The following is a 21414-nucleotide window of genomic DNA, read 5'->3' as shown; positions in this document are numbered from 1 at the left end:
TTAGTATATGTAAAGTTTCATATGCAATCAAGCCACTCTCTATCCCGGCAGACAGCTAGAGAGTGAGGGAAGCAGACATAGAGAGTTTTGCTTAGAGTTAGAAGGTATGAGTTAGTACGCCTAAAAATATTTCATACTTCATAATTTCGTACTCATTCTGTTACTTTGTTAGTCTACAAGCATGCCCGCGAAAGAGTTAGTACTTTTCTTAGTCTCCATATACCATTAAAAGCAATCACCTTCAAGTATCAGAATAGGCATAACATCAGGACATGCAATTATGTTGCCATCACCAACAACAATCTGATCATCAATATGAGAAGCGGCATGCGACACATCAACACCAAGCAAATTAGTAGTGAATGAAGTAGCAGTTGTTGCAGTGGTAGAATCATCAGTGACATTAACAATATTAGTGAGCATAGCTGGTGTTGCAGTGACTTGTAAGGATGGTGGATGAATGGAGTTGATGGTGGTAGTGCTAGGAGCAGTGGTGGTCGTTGCGGCAGTGGTCGCACTAGCAGTGGAAAAGGTTTTAGGGGCATCCACGCTAACAGAGTCAACCTCAGCATATTCGCTATCTTCAGCTGCAGCCGCTTCTGTGGCCATTAAGAAACCGCCGCATTTGCAGGGACACTCCGGTATGGGTGGCGGTGGTTCAGGTATGCAGTAGGGACTGATCGTAGGCGCTGCATACTCCGCAGAATGCACGCTCTTGCGCTTTTGTTGTACATCACTCGTGTGATCATGATCATCATTACTCTGCAAGCGTTCGTGCGTAAGTACTTCCTGCAAATCGTGTGACTGTCCACCCAGTGGCACTGCCACATGCAGTGTGTAAACAGAGTTACTATCACCTTCGGTTGCTATTGTCACATTGACGAGTATATGCTTGCTTGGCGGATCGTATGATTCACTCACTATGGGCGCTTTGAGCGGAAAGGGTGGCAGTTTGTCGACATACGAGTAATTGTGGGGTGTGTCGGCGGCGCCGATTTCATCATTTTTGAGTACTTCATTTTCGGCATTCGATGGGTGCTTGAGCGGTGGTCGGCTTGTGACTATCACCTTTCGCTTACTATAAATGTATTTCGCCTTTTCACGCGCGCTCGCATTACCCTCGATAGTTTTGTAGACTTCATCTTCGCTTGAGTGTGTGTCCTCCAGCTTAATGATATCGATGTCGTCCGCATTGGGTTCCACATTGAGCGGTTGGTAGTCATTAGCCTGAGCATTGGAATTTAAATTTGAATTGAAGTTCATATTTATGTTGTTGTTTTCGTTTGTGCGTACATGTGTATTTGTATAAGTATTTGTTTGAGTATTTATAACGCCAATGCCATCGTGTGTGTGCGCAAATGCCCTGTGTTGTGGCGGCATTAAACCGTCATTAAGCATCAGCTCATCTTCAAAGCTCCCTTCATCAACAGCTGTTGACGCAGTTTTTGTTTGGCTTAAATGGGTTATTGTTGTTGAAGCTTCCGTTTCAGCTTCAGCTTCAGCTTCGGCTTCATCTTCATCTTCAGCTGCTGCCTCTTTTTCCTTACTGGCAGCAGCTTTTTCTGTACTCACTGCTGCGGCTTGTGTGGTGCCTGTTTCCTTTGCTTGCTTGTCGGTCATTTGTGAGTTGCCTGTTTCTGTTCCTGTTTCTATTTCTGTCACTGGCGCTTCAGCATTCACTTGCTCTTCAGCTGCTGCAGCAGTTTCTATGTAATGTTCGCCTTCAAGCAAATGCTGCTGCTCTTCCTCTGCTTTTCCGTCTTCTATTCCAAAAATCACTCTATCACTTTTTCGTCGCTCGGTTGCGTCTTTCGCTATCAAATGCTTGCCCCTTTTACTAGCAGATTTTCTTGCCACTGACACGCGCTCATTTATCTCCATCGTTTGTCGTTCATCAGTTGTTATTCCTTGTTGGGTTGGGGTTGTGTTTGTGTTTGTGGCTGTCTCAACATTATCAACATCGGCACCAGCAGCCACACTAACAACTGCTTTATTTTGCTCGAACGTTGTTGGGCGTTCATTTTGTATTTGACTTTCGTTTAGCTTAATTTGCAATACGCTTTCGTTAGTCGGATTTTCATATGCCGCAATTTCTTGCTGCTGCAAGTGTCTTGTTTCTGTTCCTTCAACATATCCACTTTGCTGTTTTTGCTCATTCGTTTTGGATTTATCAATTTTTATGACATTTGACGTGGCTGCGGCCAACGGCGACTCCGTTCGCGTGGAGTCGTCGACATCATCATAGCTGTCAACTAAATCACGCTCATTATTGTTATCATCAGTTGCCGCTTTGGTAGCATCGCTTTCACTATCACTCAACGCATCATTTGCCGCGCCATTATGGCGATTGATTTGAAAATCATTTGCATCTTCAAAATCTGCAGACATGTCGTTGCGCGTAGTAGTTTCTTGTGCGCCTGCATAGCGCACATTGTCTGTTTTTTTCTCCGCTTGGACGCCTATTTTATTGCCATCATTTGTGGCTATGTTTTTGTCAATTTGCGTAGCGTCTTCGCTTTCGTTATTTGCAACCACTTTTTCTTGAATTTCCGCAGCCACTTCATCATTTCGCGCCGCCATCACTGGTGGCCTGTCAATTTGATTATCATCATCAATAATCGCATCAACTAACTGCGTTATCGCTGCCGGCAAGACATGGTCAGGTGCGCGCAGCGGGCGTCCAATGTGTTTTCTAAGCTTCTTACTTTGTGCTGGCGTGTTCGCTTTGTGGCCGTGTAAATTGCGTTTTACTGGTTTATAGGCTACTATTTGCGCTTCATCTGACTCGGCGGGCATTTGCGCTTCATTTTCGTTAAACGTCGCGGTTGGTGTAATCGATATCTCATTAATTTCAGTCGCAGTTTTAAATGAAATTTTCCTTCCCCTTTCTACTTGCTTAACAAACTTGGTGCTAAAGTCACTTACATGTCGCTGCGTGTCACCTTCAACATAATCAATATCACCATCAGCCACAATATAAATGCCACTCCCATTAGGCGCTACCATTGGGCGCGGTGATGGCGGCGTTGTCGTCATAGACGCGTCTGCTTTGAGCATGAAAGACGCGTGCCCGGCGCTTGTATTCGCTTTTGTTTCACCTGTCTTTGATGGCATATTTCTTGCCACCTTGAAGGTTGCGCCTTCATCTTTGTGCGCCGCGCTCGCTTTGCTCTTTGTCACATTTGCCACTTCATTATTCTTAGCCCCGAAAGCCTTTTCTAAAACTTTCTCAGTTGTCGCAAACGTCTCAGCGTCCTGCTGCTCATCGGGCGCATCATCATAATCAAACGTGTTAGGGGCAGCAATGCTTTCAATCTCAGCCGGTTCATCAACAACTACAACGGCGGCAGCAATTTCTTTGTCATTATTAGTGCTTTGATTAAGCTTTAATACGTTATTGATTTGCAAAGTTTGTGCTATGGCAACACTGACAGCGCTTGGCATTTCATTACTGTTGGTGGTGTTGCTACTACTGCTGCCATAATCACTCTGAGTGCTTTGGTTGTTGTATGCGTTTAAATCTACGCTCCTTCTACCGCCACTCAAAACTTCATTTTCAGCGCCATAATTACTTTCAGTTTTGGTATTAGGCAGCGCAATCGTCGTTTCACATTTATGTTGCGCGCTTGTTTCAACTTCCGTTAGAGTGGGAGTATTTGTAGTTGCTTTTGACAGTTTTGTTGCCAACGTTTTAGTTTCGTCGCTTGTTATAGGCGGTGTAAGACTGCTATCTGCTGTTGCGCAGCCACTAGACATTCTAGCCGCTTCGGTCAACGGCATTAAATTTTCACCCCCTGTACCTGCCGCTTTGTCACTTTGTTGTAATTTTGGTTGTAACGGAAACTCAAAACTGTGCGCCTTCGGTTCGTCTGCTTTACGATTTGTAGCACGCGCAGTCACATCTGTAAACACGCCGCTCTCTGTGCGTTGGCGCGCTGCCAACTCAATCACCTGCTCGCCCAACTCCAATTCGAGCGCCTTGTGCATTGTCTTTTCAACAACATCAAAGCTGTTAGCGACCTCTCTATTGCAGTCAGTGGGCGCGTTATCACCGCCATGGCCTCGGTCTCGGCCACGGCTGCAGCCAACGCCGCTGTCCTTTGTATTTTCAACATTTAAGTTGTTGCTGTTCTCCCAATTGTGTTTATTGCTGTTGTTGTTGGCATTCATTTCATCATACCTCTCGTGCGTTCTTGTAATTAAGTCGATGCTTGCGAAACTTTGGTTTGTCATTAAACTTCGTCGATAGCGCTTCTTGCGCGCGCCGTGTTGTTGGCGATGGAGTGGTGGCGTTTGAAGTTTTTGTTGTTGTGCATGCTGTTGTTTTTGTTGCGGATTTGTATATTGCTTGTGTTTTTGCCACTTGTCACCGCTAGTCGCCACTACCACTACCTCCCCATCATTGCTCGAGTGTTGTTGTCGTCGTCCATTTCGCTGTGCGACAGTTGACAGGTGAGTCGCAGCTGCTGTCATCGCATCCTTTGTTGAGTACTTCCATTTATGTGCGTTATGGGCATACGCGCGCTTATGATATGGCGAAGGGGCGCGTATATCTGCCGTTGGCAGCATTTCATTTCCGATGTCTAGAGACAACAGCGCACAATTTTTCAAGTTTTAGAATGCATTTTTTCGCAATTTTCCCTAATTTTCCTAACATTTGATTTTCTATGCTTTTTTATTGTCATATTTTCGCATTTGTATGAATTTTCGCTTTGATTTGCCTAAACAATTTTTAATAAAATTGATTACTGCTTGGAATGACTTCCATTTCTTTTAAACGCAACACACCTATGCGTGTCTGTGTGTGCCAGCTTTGAATTGCGCAAATTATCTAAATGGTGCCTAACAGGCACGTCATTTAAATACAAATGTGTTTTTAATGCGATTTCACCAATGAATGAATCGCCGCCCACAAAATGCCAAGAAAGGTGAAAGGAATCAAACGCGTCGAGGGAATCAAGTGCCTCGACGGAGTCAAGCGCTTTTGAAGGAAAAGCTCTATGGTGTAATTTTGGTAATTGTTTGTTGTGGCGCTTGAGTTAGAATTTATGTGTATGTATGTAAATACTCTAATATCAAGCGAGTGCAAATGTAATTGTCTGGGCTGTGGCTGGCTGGCTGTTTAGAGTGCGAACGTATTTTCATTTGTTTTTGCTTCAAATTGATCGCATTTATAAAGAACTTTTTGTGTTAATTTGGACGTAATGAAATCATTTCTCAAATTTTCCGCAATTTTTGTATCTTTAGAGAATATTTGTATTTAATTTCTAAGATTTTTGGTAGTGAAAACTAAAATTGCAGAAAAGTTCGGTTCCAAAGCAGAGCGTAAAAGTCAAAGCTAACATGAAGTAATCAAAGGCAACGACAAAGTTTTCTTAATTATTTTTATTTCTTTTATGACTTCCTTTTAATTTTAAAAATTTTCGCGATTTCCTGCTTTCAAATATTAATATTTATTGTACGTAGCATACCGGCAGTAGATTCTGGGTCTAATCCCCAAGCCAAAACTGAGCGAGAATAATTTTTTCGAGCTGAATTCCTAGTGCATAAATGCACATACATTCGAAAGTGAAAAGTAAATTAAAAAAAAATTAAAAAAGAAAAAACAATTTTTTAAATTTAAAAAAATTAAAAAATGAAAATAGAAAAAATGATTGAAAAAAAATTTAGAAAAAAACAAGTAACAATTAACACTAAATTTTGTTAAGAAAATTGTATTATAAAACATATTTTATTGTAAAAATTTTGCATACACGTAAGGATGCCCTTTCAAATAATAAAAAAAACATGATTTATTACGAGTTCACCCTTTTATGTTCAATAACTACACTGAAATTACTCTTTCAATGAAATTTGGGTCCCACTTTTTTTATTGAAACTCAACAGATAAGAGTAATAGATATTTTCTATTAAACCTCCGTTGGACACCTTTTTAAAACCACCCGGGTCTGCTTTTTCGTCTTGTTCGAGAAAGGACCTTTTGAAAAGGTTAAATCCATAAATCGATGGAAAATTAAATTTTAGGCAGCTGCCTGAAAGCTCAAGTCATTAACTATAATATAAATATGTTAAATTCACGTCCGAAGTCAAAAAAGTCTGGCCAGACCCGGGTGCCCAACGAAGGGCTAAAGAGATGTTTGGACAAAGGTAAATAGAAGGTATAGCCAACGTCTTTCTTACTCTAGAATCACTTTGGGCTACAAAATTATTTTTCCAAATTCCTGTTATCTGTCAGTGACATTGGGAACTGAAGAATTAATAAATTTTTAATCGCGGAACAAGCAGAGGAGGACTTTCTAAATATGAGAGAAAAGTTATGTTGCCTAAGAAAGTGAAATAAAAGGTATGCACTCTGATCTTGAGATCACAAAAAGTCAAAATATCTACCTACAAATACCAAAAATAAAAAAACCGAGATTAAATTTTTCTTGTAATTTTTATATATATATTTTTTAATTTCGATTTGTTTTCAGAACCACCATGAAAAAATAGTTAAATATATTTTAAAATAACGCACAAGATTTTTTGTACGAAACTAAAATATGAGACCAAATTCATTCGAAAATTTTATGTAAAATTTAGGGGAAGGTCCATTTTTTCTATGCATCTATTCTATGTCTTGTTTCTTGGGACCTCCTAATAGCTCTACTTAAAAATTTAAGAATTTACTCCTTAAACTTAATTTTTTTTTAATAAATGTAGTTGCAAAATGTAATTAACACACAAATTCTTCAATTTATTTCAATTTGTTTTTGTTTTTAGTTATTTTAACTGTTATGACTTGAGTGAAAATTTTTTGGATTAAACTTTTAAAAAATTGCAATTCTATAATCTCGCCTAACTAAGGCCTTGCATGGCCTTTACATCAACTACTATGCACGAAATCTTCAATTAGCATTAAATTGCGAAAATTTGGTTCTTTCAAATGCACAAAACTAGTTTAGGTGAAAAGTTTTTTTTGTAAAAAAAAATTAAATAAACACTGAACTCAATTTCGCCTTCAGTTCCAACTTCCCGGCGTCGGTTTCCGGCTTACAATGTGCCTATTACTTGCCACACTCGATTTTGAGTGTTTTATTTCACAACAACAACAAAAGCAAGCAAGCGATTTTTTCGATTTTGCCGCTATTGTCGTGGTCTATTTATGGCTAAGAAGTTTGTCGAAGCTGTCGCCAACAGACGGCGGTAAATAAATAAAACGACAGCCGAAAACAAATAAATCGAAGCGGGGAAAAGAACGAAAAATAAGCATTTTTGGCTAAACAAAGATATCCTTTTGCCAACAACAAAAACAAAAACAACGTCGTCAAGCCGGTACCCAGCCGTCTGCTGTGTTCGCACTTATGCAGCAGACAACGCCAGTCAGCCAGTCAGCCAGCCAGCCAAGCCTCATCCCGCGCTAGACACACAATTCAAGTGACAATTTTATTCATTTGATTTCGTTTAAACTTTAGCCTGCATTTTTTTTTGTTTTGTTCTTGTTTTCTGTAACACCCTTGCCTGCGCGCCTTGCTTCCCCTGCTCGCGCATTATTTTACGTTTATTTCTTTAGCTACTACTTTATTTCTCAGCTCTTCGTTGATTTGCCGACAGTTATGTCGTTCTCGACGCTGTCGTCGCCCCTCTTTAGCGAGCAAGCGAAACTCATTTAAAAATAATTAAAAGTTGAAAATAATTACCTCCATTATTGACATTTGCCAGCGAAGAGGATAGAGATGACGAGGGTGAAGACGCTACTGCTCCTGGCGCGCCCATAGCAGCTACAGCTGATGACGCCGATGCTGGCGATTGGTAGGCAGTCGATGATGGTGAGGCGCCACCACCAACGCCACTACCGCTGCCGCCGCCAATCGTACCACCGCTACCGTTTGCTGCCGCTGAAGCCGCCGCTGAAGCTGCCGCTTGTGATGCCGAAATCGATGAGAGCGATGAAGTTGCCGTTGATGCAGTGACCGTGGTGGGTTGTCCAAATTTCGTCAGATCCGTATTAGTGCTTTTGGCGGCCGTCACTTCGGATGCCTCATTGCCGACTAGAATTGTGCGTGGTTCGTCGATGGATAAATGTAGCACTCCGGATACTGAGAGTGACATGCGGACGAAAAGAGGAAGAAAATTGAAGTGAATAATTGAATATAAATTGAAATAATTTTAATTAATGGCGAGAGAAAACTTAATGAAAATAAATGAAAAGCAATAAAAAGGAGAAAAAGCCTGAAGGGCGCATGTGCGAGTGCGGGTGTTGTGAACTTACCATAAAGAACTATTGAAATCAAGCCGAGTAACGCAAAAACCGCCAAGCAAATATTGAGCGCACATCGCCAGCGGTGCCAGCGCGCCGCCAAACCTTTGCGGAAGTTCATCGGTGTCGAGTAGTGATGCGCTGGCAGGCCGCTCATAACGCTGCGCGGTGGAAGCACGGGTCCCATGCAATTATTCGTGCTGCGCTCGTAACCTTTGAGTGTGTCTTTTGTGGGTGTTGAGCAGGCGGAGCCGCTTTTATAATCGATGGGTGAACCTTTGTTGATATCTATGGAGTAAAGAGAAACCGATCGGGTATTTGTTAGAAAGTGTTGATCAAAAATAAGCGGGGTGGGCATATTTTGAGTATTGCGGAAGGCGAAATTCAAGTAACAAACAAATATAATATTTTTTATTGCCGGTATTAAATGTTACATTGTTGTTGGGTAAAAACGCGGCATAATGATAGCACAATCTAGAAGGATCTTAATAGTAGATCTAATTGATTGGCCGGCCCAATTTCAAATTGGGCGAAAAAATAGATTTGACTTTTAAATCACTCAACTTAAGTTATGCGTTTTCTTCTTAGCCTTATATCTATAAAAACTCTATATATGAAAAAAAAAATTGAAAATTATTGTTATGATGCTATGGGTACAGTAATTTGTCAAACTTTATTCGTCATCTGTCATATTTTGTTTTGTCATTTGTCATCTGTCACTTGTCATTTGTAATTTGTCATCTGCCATATATCATTTGTCATTGGTAAATTGTCATTTGCATTTTATAATTTATAATTTGTGAATTTCGCTTGTCATTCGTTGTCATTTATTGTAAGTTGTCATAATTCATTTGTTCTATGTCTCATTTGTTATCGATTATTTGGCATTGATCATTTGTTGTTTATTGCCGCCTCTCGTCTGTCATTCATTCAATTTATCTGTCATTTATCAACAGTAATTTGCCATTTGCCACTTGTCATTTCATAACTTTAAATTAGTATCTGAAATATTTGTATTGGGAAATTATTAAATTTTTTCATTTATCATTTCTCATTTAATAATTGTCATCTGCCATCTGCCATCGGTTTTTCTTTTCAATACTTAAATTACTACTTCAATGCACACGTTTTCAGTGCACAGTCTACAAAAGATATAAAATTTTGAAAATACTTTAATCATTGGATGATTCATTCGGAAGCATTTTACTTAGAAGATGAATAGATTTGAATAAATATTTTGTATTCCATTCTGGAACTTAACCAACGAGCCATAATTACGCAAATCTAGAGAAGAAAATAGAGATGGAAAGAATCCTGACAGCACAATAAAAGTGGCGCTAGAATGGACCGCGCAAGGAGGAAGACGGGTTCGTCCAAAAAACACTTGGAGCAGATCAGCACTCCGCGAACTTGCAGCAGCCAATATAAAATTTGAATCTGCAAAAATAACTACTTGATCTTCCAAGTCAGATAGAAAAGATTTGTAGAGTCCCTATGCACCCAGGAGGAGTGAAACAAGGAAGGAAAAAAAATCTCTTCTATCGATTAATTCCCGGTACTCTTTAGACAGAATTCTAATGAGTTTAAGTACTCGAAAAATTTATACTACCTTACACACTGGCCAAGGGCTTACGGGGTTTTTTATCAACCATTTGTTGTGTATCATTTTACTTTAATGCCTTAAGACTACTGCCAAAGCACAATAAAAACATTGCAAAAAGAAGAAAGCGAAATCAATTAAACCATTTAACCATGAAACACACCATAAAAATCCCAGTTTGTAGTAATAGTGCGAAGCTATAAAAAGCGAGCCCAAAAAATAGTACGAAATGTAATCAGAGCCTAGCCAGCAAAAAGTGGAAGGACCGTAAACAAAATGAAACTAAACGACAACTATCGCGGCCATTAAAATCACACCTAATTTTCCGTTCTCGTTTTTCTTGACGAACGAACTACAACCGAAACCGAATAGCCAAATAAGCAAAGAAACTACAAAAAAAAAAAAAGAAATGAATGAATGAATAAAGAAAGGGATTACAGAGAAAAATGCACCACTGCCCAGTAAAGTCCTTTCTTTTCATGTTAATGTCAGGGCAGTGTCAGGAGTTGGGGTTTGCGACTGATCTCCTTGCCATGCAGCGCTGATTGAAGTTGTTCCTGTAGTGAAAAAGAACAAGAAGTTGCCTGGACTGGTGTGAGATATAAATGTGTTACGTCTGCGTCTAGATGACAACGTCACTGCGTTATTGAGCCCCATCTCCCGCACCATGCGTTAGTTTTTGTCATTTTCGGTATGGCAATGCGACTGCTGCTTATCGCCTTTTTGGCTCGAATTTCATTTGTATAAAAGGATTTGCGCAAAAGGATAAACGAACTGACAACGAACATAACCTCACCACAAAAAAAGGGCGCCTGCAATGAGGAGGTATGGAAAGAAGTATATGCAGCAAATAGCAGGAAGGTTAGGGCTAGCGGAAAGCAAGAGATATTGTATGCAAAATTTACCAAATGGAGTACCCTATTTTTTGCTATGCTACTTACATTCTCACATCGACATACAACTACATACATTTCATTGCAAATCAAATGGATTTGCAATCAAACAAAAATCGCACCGGTGGCGGTAGAAAACTGTAGTGCGACACTGGACAAAAAGAAACAGATATAAATAAAAAGGAAAATGCCAAAAAAAACAATAAAAGAAGTAAGGAGTGCCATTGAGCTGGTGGCGCACAAAATGAAAAAGAAAATCCAGGTCCGGATAATGTTGAACAGTAGAAACAAATCATGATGATAATTCGATTATGTGAAGCGCTGGGTCGTCACCACAAAAAAAAAAAGAAAAAAAGAAATAAATCGCATAAGGGCAAACTACGGAACGGTGGAAATTGTGAGACAGCAAATCAAGCTGACACTACAAGGCATAGCATGGGGTAGTGGGGCTGTTGCGGGTGATGCCGTCTTTATTTATGTTTGAGTATCCATGTATGCGCTATTTAAATGTCGTCGTGCCACTGGTGTGGTGAGAATGAGCGCGTGATGTCTGCCGATGTACAACGCAGACAAAAGACACGCAACGGAAACGTGTCTGTCTACTCGTACATGTCTACGTCTGTCTACTAGGCGTATGAGCGACCAAGTGGAAATTCAATATCGATAACATTTCTTTTCAAACAACTTATAATATACTATAGTTTAAATACATGTAATGTGCAAGTAAGAAAGGGGAAGGAGAAAGGGATGATAGCTTAATGCCGCAATATGCAGAAACATGGGAAATCTGCTTGTCCGTTGGAAGCGAGCAGAGATAACAAAAGTTGTTGAAAAAAGAAGCAAATGGGTGTTACGAGCCTAATTAAGTGTGGTTAATGAAATGATAATGGAAATGAAAATGAGAAAACTTAAAATAAAAAAAAAATATATATTGAATTTAAGCGAATATGCATAATAGAGATGAACAAAAGGCAGAGAAAGAGTGAAACATTGTAAAATGATGTGGGGAAATAAATTCTTAAGAGCAAAGTAATTGAAATGAAACGAAGTGAAGTAATGAAATGGCATGAAATGAAATGGAATGAGGCGAATTGGAATGAAATAATGTAAGCAGAGACTTTATAAAGATAAGAAGCTGAAATTCTAGTCAATATATTGTGTGAGAAATTTCACCACACAAAAACTTAATGGTTCCAAATTGGTTCTAATAAGCTCCATTAGGTGTAGCGACATTTTCTATCCAAGTTTTGTTGATGGAACGGTTCGCGATTGGAGGGAGTTAGCTTTGTAAGTACTTTGATATGAATGGAATAAAATAAATTGAAACAGAATGAAATGAAATGAAGGGTAAAGGAAAGAAATAAGAAAAATGAAATGTACGTTTTTTGGTATGATGAGGTGGGATGAAATGAAACGAAACGGAATGATATGAAGCGAAGTAAAATGAAATAAACTGAAATGAAAAGTAAAAGTAGCAAATCATGTCAAATTCAATGGACTAAAGTAGGCCAAGGGGGAATAAAATGCAACAGGGACAAAGTGAAATACATGAAATTGGTCAAAATGATTGAAATGACGTAGAAAGACTTGGACTGATGAGCTCCCTGAACTCGAAGAAACTCAGAATAAGGATTTCTGCATATTAAGCGCCTAATACCGAGTGTTTGGAAATAATCTTTAAATGAAGTGGTTGAAGTACCAGACTGGCACTTTCCAAGTAGCAATAAAGCGTCGTTGCGAAGCCATTATGAGACCTCCAACAGGCAGAAATCTACTGCCAACGAGAGCTGTTGATGTACCGGAAAAGATTGAAGGGATTTAGGTAGACGCACTGCCCTAAGCTGTCGAAGAAAGGAGCACGCAGTGACCTTAATCGTCTGGCTACCAAACTCGGACATTTACACAGAAAATTCTCAAAACTCCCCTTCGCTGAAAGATCCCCACAGATTCTGAAATTGGGAATAAATGGTAAGCCCAGGTTTTCTGCGTGAGTGCCGATCGTTCAATGACCGGTAAGGACAGCTAAGAGTTTGGAAATTGAATGGCGTGGAGTCCCCAAGACTATCTGCGCCCTGCGTCTATTGTAGTGAGGCCATTGGATTTTCGGATTTTCGAAATCTGTTTAAAAAATTTTAAAATTTGGAAACAAAATATTGTTATTTACATAATAGGACTATGAATAAGTTCGTGCGGTTTTTTTCGAAATTTGAAACTTTATTGACGTAAAATGGTTACAAATTTAATATTCAAAATATTGTCCATCGCTTACTACTACTTTTTCCCATCTTTCTGGCAATTCACGGATTCCCTTTGTGAAAAATTCGGTCGGTTTTGCCGCAATCCACGAATCGATCCATTTTTTGACTTCATCGTAATTACGGAAGTGCTGGTCAGCCAGGCCATGTTGCATCGATCGGAAGAGATAGTAATCGGATGGCGCAAGGTCTGGACTATACGGCGGGTGGGGTAGGACATCCCATTTGAGCGTTTCTAAGTATGTTTTGACCACTTGTGCAACATGTAGCCGAGCATTGTCATGTTGCAAAATAACTTTGTCGTGTCTATCGGCGTATTGCGGCCGTTTTTCTCGCAGTGCTCGGCTCAAACGCATCAATTGTCGTCGGTAGACATCCCCCGTAATCGTTTCATTCGGTTTCAGTAGCTCATAATACACAACACCCAGCTGGTCCCACCAGATACACAGCATAACCTTCAGGCCATGAATATTCTGCGCCGACGTCGATGTTGAAGCATGGCCAGGGTATCCATACGTTGCCCGACGTTTTGGATTGTCGTAATGGACCCACTTTTCATCGCCAGTCACAATTCGATGCAAAAAACCCTTTCTTTTGTGCCGTTGAAGCAGTTGTTCGCATGCCATAAAACGGCGTTCAACGTCTCTTGGCTTCAATTCATACGGCACCCAATGGCCTACCTTTCGGATCATTCCCATGGCTTTTAAACGTTTGGAAATGGTTGATTGATCAACTCCCAAAGTTTTTGCAACCTCTTCTTGCGTTTGAGCCGGATCTTGATCGAGCAATTCCTCCAATTCGGTATCCATGAACTTTGGCGGCGCACCCTCGCGTTCTTCGTCTTCCAAGCCAAAATCACCACTTTTAAAGCGTGCAAACCACTTCTGGCACGTTCGCTCAGATAGAGCATGCTCACCATAAACTTCCACCAAGATACGATGACTTTCGGCTGCTTTTTTCTTCATATTAAAATAATGAAGAAGAATTCCCCGCAAAAACACATTATTTGGCACGAAATTCGACATTTTCAAGTGTGGTAAAAATATTGTTGTTTACGCTTCAAATAAAAAACTTATACTGACGTTTGTGCCTTACGACAGTAGCTCTCCAATGAATGTTTGGAAATGTGGATCGATGGAATAATAATCAAGTTACGCCATCTGTTGTAAAACCGCACGAACTTATAAATAGACCTATTATTTTCGAGAACAAATTTAATTCGCAATAGCTTTAATTCTTAAAACACTACACTATCTCGACCGGCTATAAGTGCACAAACTCGTATGTAGGTTCCTGAAAAAGCATCAGTAGACGTAACATGTTGGAGTAGCCCACAGCACTAGCAAAAGAAGGCTAGACGAAATCAGTAGTAGCTACTAACATTTCCATTTGTGGCGTTCGGCAGCGTAATAAATCGGTGTTATAGTGCACACACACGCACATTTCAAACTCACATACCCATACAAATGAGTATCAACCAAAACTTGTCTGCGATTTTCATATGAATATCACTCAATATGTAAATAAATCTACGCATGTATGTTTGTATGTAGAAAAAAATCCTCACATGCATATATACACTCACATCTACATATACATACCATATATACTATGATATATATCAGCTAAATGCAATATCACCGCAATAACATGACTTTTACATTTACCAAGCAATGATATATTTCGAGGATTTTTGCTGTCTGCCAAATGTTATTGCCATTTTTGCTGCCAATGTCATGGTCTGCGGTCGGGCTAAGCACACATACATACCTACGTATCTGCATAGACACGCATGCCCTTTTGTATGTTATACGTATATTTTATACTGCTCGTATACTGTATCACAATTTTTTAATACATTGCCACATAAATAGTTTTTGGGTGCCTAGACAAAGTTTTATTGCACTTCAGCAACCTATCGACTGTGCTCGTATCTGTACAAATACTTTAAGCCGACTATTCAAACATATATATATGTGTAAAAAAGGACAAAAACTCACACAAAGAACCCATACATGTATACACACATACATTCATATACATATACATACGCATATATACTCCACTTGTTGGCAATAAAGTGCTTGTGCGACTTATTTGCAGCAAAGATTTAAATAAGTGCAAAGCAGCATTTGCGTCTCTCCAAGCAGACACAAAATTCAAGTTAAGTTTTACTTAAGTGCATTCTCATTTGAATGCCTGTGCGTATAGTCGTTTTTTGTTTTCAGTAATTTTGCATTTTTTTTTGCCAATTTTTTCAGGACTGTGTTTTACGCTCGCACATATCTTTTCGCACATTAAGAATAGTTTTCTCGTTTTTTGTTAGATTTTTTTTTCTTTTTTTTTGAACTCAACTGTTGAAATTTTATTGCCAAAACGTGTTCAAGTTACTTATGCATGCGTGAATAATTAAAATCCTACGGCTTTGGCGCATTGCCACTGCAGTGCTTTTGAGTCGCATTACCGCATGCACGCACACACATGTATGCATGCATTCTTACAAGTAAAATTTACTGCCATTTTTGACTACACAATTACTTGTGGCTATACTCATGAGTGTATGGGTGGCTGTGTGCGTAAGAGTGCATACTCTCGGGTGCTCTTTAAAGTTCTAACGCTTACTTATGCCGTATTTGTGTTTGAAAATAGTTTTGTGAGTACTTTTGCTTAAGGCTACATTTTCGCACTTTACAATTTGCACTAAAAAAGGATTAGAAGGAATTTTGAGTGACGTTGTTTTTTGAAAGGAATTTTTGTATATTATAAAATTTAAATATGAGCAAAAACCATTTTTAAAGAAGGAAAACAATAATATTTCCAAACTTTTTCTGTTGTGAATTTCTCCGAAGTTAATATTTTCTTAGGCTTAGTTTTTATAAAAATTCTTAATGTGTCTGGCGGAAATTTAATAATTAAATAAAAAAATGTAGTATAGGTAAAAAATATATAAAAGATAAAAAATCAAAAGGAAAATAAAAAGTAAAATAGAAGCGTATAGGAATAAAATGAGTTAAGTTCCTTTAGTAAAAGATGTTTTAAGAAAATTTCATCAAAAACCAAAATCAAAAAATTTTAAATTATGTATGTGACGAAAACAGAACAAACTTCGAAGATTATTTAAAATATAATAAATAATAATAATAATTGCAATTAAAAAAAAAATGGAAATTAATATATATATATAAAATATTTTTCTAGTAGCCTAGTCATCCCTCGGTGGACAATGGGAAACCTCCGAGTGTATTTCTACCCTGAAAAAAGCTACTCGTAAACAACTATTTGCCTTTCGGAGTCAGCTTAAAACTGTACGTCCCTCCATTTGCGGAAAAACATCAAGACGTACGACCCAAATAGGAGGAAGAGCTCAACCAAACACCTAACAGAAGTACACGCGCCAATTATTTATTTTTTTTATTTTAATGTTTTCATCTTCGGAATTGTTTACTATTTTTTGTGCTTTTATTTGCTTTTTTACTTTTTTTTCTATTTTTACCTTAATTCTGAGGTTTTTTTATTTCTTTAATTTTTTATTATTAGTTTTTGGCATGTTCATCTTATTTTATTTGTTAATTATTTTTCTTTTTTAACGTTTATATTAAAAAAATTTAAATACAAATTTTTTTAATACAACCGTATATTTTATTATAATAATATTTGATCTTGTAATTTAAAAATATGTTGAAAATGTTTTTTCGCAATTGTTTACTATTTTTTCTGCTTTTATTTGTTTTATTTTAGTTTTTTCTATGTTTTCTTTATTTCCTTTGGTTTTCTTAACTTTGTAGTTTTTTTATATTTAGTATTTTTTAGTTTCTGGTATTTTCATTTTATTTTATTTTTTAATTTTTTTTCTGTCTTTTATTGTTTATTTATTTTTATTTAAATGCGCTTTTTACGTATATTTGCCTTTTTCAATTTTTTATGCTTCTTAACTTTTTACAATATTTTTGTTTTTCTATATTTATTTAATTTTTTTCTATTCTTCATTGTTTTTTTTTGTTAATTTTTGTGTTTTAACATTTATTCTGTTTTAATAAACATTTTTTAATGTGTTATTTTGTTTTTGTTTTCACAATTTTCCATTATTTTTGTTTTGTATGTTTTTTAATCTTTAATTTAATTTATAAAATTATTTACTTATGAATACAGAAAAATTTGGAACATGTTTTTAAATATAATAATTTATCTTGTAATATTAAAAAAATCAAGCGATTTTTTAAAACAAATGAAAATGTTTAATTATTTATTCAGGATTTTCTTATATTACATTTTTTCAAGCATTTTATCTTTGAAATCGCTTACTACTTTTTTCTATTTTTCTTTTTAACTTTGTAAGTTTTTCTCCATAATTTTTTATTATTGGTTTTTTGCATTGCCATTTTTTTAAATTATATTCTGTTTTGTACTGTTATTTTTATTTAATGTTTCCAATTTTTAATTTTGTTTACTTCTTAAGTTTTTACTATTTTAGTCCAATTCTGTTTTTATTTAATATTTTAAAATTTGTAAGCTCCCGCTATTTCAATAAATTGTTTCATAAGCCTTTTGAGAATTGCAGACATTCGGGACACACTGACGTAAATTTGACGACCTGAGTCGTATGGCAATTTAACCTAAAAGCTAAAGGGCTTTCCAATAACAGGTGTTATTGGTGAGTGGATTGCGGTATTGAGAAATGATTAACGATATTTTATGGCCGGAATCGGATGGTATTGATCTGGACAACGTTTATTTTCAACAAGACGGCGCTGCGTGCCACACAAGCAACGAAACTATCCGAAAACCCGATCTTTTACGGGAAAAGTTTTCGGACCGTGTTATCTCTCGAAGAGGTGATCACAATTGGCCACCGAGATCTTGTGATTTAACACCTTGTGACTTTTTTCTTTGGGGCCACGTGAAAGAGTAGGTCTACGCCAACAGCCCAGGGTTGATTCAAGACCTCAAAGATGGAATTCGTGAGGCTATCGAGGACATAGGGTAGCCACTTTGCAATTCGGTTATGGAAAATTTCATGAAAAGGATATTGTCCTGTAAGCGTAGTCTTGGTGGTCATTTGCCTGGTGTTATTTTCCACTATTAACGGCATACCTTGCTCTTTATAATGAAATAAATACCCGATCATTTATATTAAAAAATTGCAATTACTTTGGATACTCGTACACTCATTTCACGCCAAAGCATTGAAATCTGAAACGAAAAGTACTCGCACTGTCAATAATAAACAAACTTTCACCACTCACATTGCTGTCACTTTCCACAAATGAGGTCAATTATTACTTTATTGCTGCTGTCAATTAAAAACTTTGAAATCTAATGACAGTACCTGACTTAAAATGACATTTTTTCTGTAATATCATTTTATTTTTATGCTCCTTTATAGAGCTTGAAAGTTAGACTTGGAAACTGGGCAACTTCTCCGGAGAGAAGGTGGCAATAGACGACAAAAAGAGAGAGAGAGAAAGAAAGCGAGCTCGGGCATTGAAGAAGGAAATTGACAGCTGCCAGAATTTATACAATTAATTGAAGAAATGAGCGAAAAAGAAGTTAAAATGAGAAAATAACAAAATGGTGGAAAAGACAGCAATAGTTACAAATGTTGGGAGGTAATTAAAAACTACGAACGAATGCGAAACTGAGCTGAACATATAGAAAAAGTTTTCAAACTGCAGTTAAGACAAAAACTGGCAATATTTTCCACTTACTCAAACTATTGTAATATCACGCATACTCACACACACACACACAATTATTTGCGCAAGGCCATACACTTAATGCTAGTAACTCGAATTATGCGAAGAGGGGCTGAGCAAACGCTATACAACTAACTTTTTTTCGACTAAACTTTTATAAAACACAACTTAAATTAACCATACCCGTAAGTGGAGAATGAAGTGGATACGAAAGGAAAGGAAAAAAAAAAATTGATTTGCTACTTACTCGGCATTTGAGGCAGCTGTTTTTCTGAGTGAATGAGCATTTTGGTAGCATGAAAAAAAAAACTGAAAAAATAGGAAAAAAAATTATTTCTTGCCACTTGAGAGCAGCAGTAAGGGCGAATGAGGAGCACTTGGTTGGGTACAGCGCGTGGATATAACTTAACAGTTAAATGCTCGTTTAATATAAAAAGTCAAGTCTTACATACAAAAATACATATCTCGCCGTGAGTCTAAGTTGGTTCGTGTGTTTGCAATGTGGAAAAGTTGTGCGAAAAGTTTGCTTGCGCAAGCAATTAAATATTCGATAACTGATAAAGCAGCAGTAGTTAGTTTGGTTTATATTGGTGGGAGGTCCTGATATTTTTGTTTGCACTCTCTATTCTAAAAAAATCGAACTTTTTACAAAGAGAAACAATCATAGCATATTTTGTGACAATATCTTTTACTGGCCTTCTGCTTTGATATAGAATTTTGCACGCTTGCTAAAGTTATCAGAACAGCTGTACTGGCCTTTTTAGGAAGGCTGTTGGGAATGCTGATTACGGCGACCTGATTGGCTTCAACAGATTTATGTCACTCTGCTTTCATCACCAAATGTATTATCGTGAATAGATAGTAGTCACAGGGTGAAAACACAGCAAACAATTTTTTGTTATGAGAAGCTTCGTATGCTGCGAGCTGGTTGTTTTAAGCAGAGTAGATAATAGTATTAAAAAAAAATGAAATAAAAAAAAAGTTGAAAATCCATATGTTTGTGGATTAAGCATTCATTGGTTTTATGAATCTTATTTGTTGCCGCGGAAAACCAAATGTAGCTCGTCCATTCCCAATACACCCGGCCAAAAAAGTTGAATTTAAATCTGGCGAAATCCGGACAGCGGAAGAGCAAATACTCTCCAAACCACCCTCATCTTCTAAAAAAAAGTCGGATAGTGGAATAGAAAATGCGCTCTGTACAAGTACCATCCTAATCTTCCAAATAAGTTGTACACAGTAGATCATCGATAATGCCCATGGTGCCCATATGTCTCATATTGAACTGACAATCTTTGTCTAGTAGCTGTGGAATTACGAGAAAAATACGCGAGATTTAATATGTGCGTGGGTCTAAATTGAGGCTATTACGAGTTGCACGCACTTACCTACTAAACCATATAAAGTAAAATTATGCCAAAATGCTACAGGAGAAATACCGCCAAAAAAATAAACGCTGCTTGCAATATACCGAAAGAAATTAATCTGTACGTCCAAACATCCTTCATTTCTCTTCGCCATCTCCCTCGCAGTCATTTCGCAAAAGTTTAGTTCGGTGTTATTTAATTGCAATTAAGCGCGTTTAACAAACTCGATTGAACAGCAAAGGCAACAGCGCCACATTTTGGCTTTGAGTTAAAGACGTTTGCCATGTGCAGCAGAGCATGGCACAGCTGACACTCAAGGCAGCAGCAGCCACCACCACCACTTAATTTCTTACTCTACCATTCGCTAACGCTATCACTTCTGGCAGCGCTAATTGATGTGATTTGCGGTTAATTTCGAAACGATACGATTCGATTGCGTTTATATTTGAGTTTGCTGCGCTTGCACTGGTGCATACCAAAAGAGAATCGTTAAACGGCCACACTAAGAGTGTTTCTATGCTTGAGTTTGAAGAGCTGCGGAGCAACAACACCATTAAATGCTGTTTGTTACTCCCACGATTTAGCACTAATAAGGCGTCTGATTGAGCGACGCGTATAATTTTCACTTTTAGTTGGTTTATTTACGAGTGTATATGTATGTGTGCAGCAGGTATATGTATGAGCGATTATTATGGGCGGCATCAGTGGATCCAAGTATTTCTCCACGAGTACACACTTATGAACTTATACAGCCGTGCAGAGATAGAAGTAGTTATCGAGTAATTGCAAAACTTGATTTGTGGTATCGGTTATTTAGTGCCGAAAATTTTGAATCGAATACCAGCATTTTGGGCATAAAATTTGCCAACAAAAAACCAACAGCGTGGCGTATAAATTTATGAGAGGTTTTCTGCAACTGATGGTGCATGTGGCATTTTCTCTTTTAATAGCTGTTTTACACCACCTTCGAGAGGTAGATGATTTTTAGGAAATAATTTTCATGACATTCTAAAGTTTTTCATTGCCTGTTGAGAAGATAGGACCACTAAACACTTTTTTTATTTCACGCTTCATATGCGTAGCGGTGGTGCAATGTAATTGCAGCGAGTGCATGAAAGCTGGATAGAAAATATGTCTATTAACTTTATTTGATAACACTTACATTTTGCTTGGAATACTAGGGTGCTTGCCTTTCGAAGCTGATTTATGCCGACGAACGAAGTGAACCATTCAACATTTTCCATTCGGACTTATTTCTGGCGTAAAAGTTGAAGTTTGAGAACATAGTAGAATTTTCTGAGAAATATTTTCGTGGAACATTTTAACCCGCTATATCCCTCTGCTAGTTGAATTCTTGGTCCTTTTCC

General features: G+C 37.7%; 1 protein-coding gene across 5 annotated transcripts in view; it reads right to left on the bottom strand.

The window, feature by feature from the left end:
* LOC128860613 (teneurin-m) overlaps window positions 1-21414 on the bottom strand; it is an 84061-nt gene that overhangs the window by 14196 nt on the left and 48451 nt on the right. For 3 of the 5 annotated variants that reach the window (XM_054098240.1, XM_054098241.1, XM_054098243.1), the window contains exons 2-3: window positions 8252-8527; window positions 7680-8078 (exon numbers count right to left, since the gene is read on the bottom strand). In XM_054098240.1, the coding sequence (XP_053954215.1) occupies window positions 7680-8078; window positions 8252-8527 (675 nt within the window). Of the gene's footprint in view, window positions 1-239; window positions 4584-7679; window positions 8079-8251; window positions 8528-21414 lie in introns of all 5 variants that reach the window. The other 2 variants (XM_054098238.1, XM_054098239.1) reach the window with 1 other exon arrangement.

This window comes from Anastrepha ludens, chromosome 4 (genome assembly GCF_028408465.1).
Source record: "Anastrepha ludens isolate Willacy chromosome 4, idAnaLude1.1, whole genome shotgun sequence".
Lineage (NCBI taxonomy): Eukaryota > Metazoa > Arthropoda > Insecta > Diptera > Tephritidae > Anastrepha > Anastrepha ludens.
The sequence above is the reverse complement of the archived record's forward strand: the minus strand, read 5'-3'. Positions and strand labels throughout refer to the sequence as shown.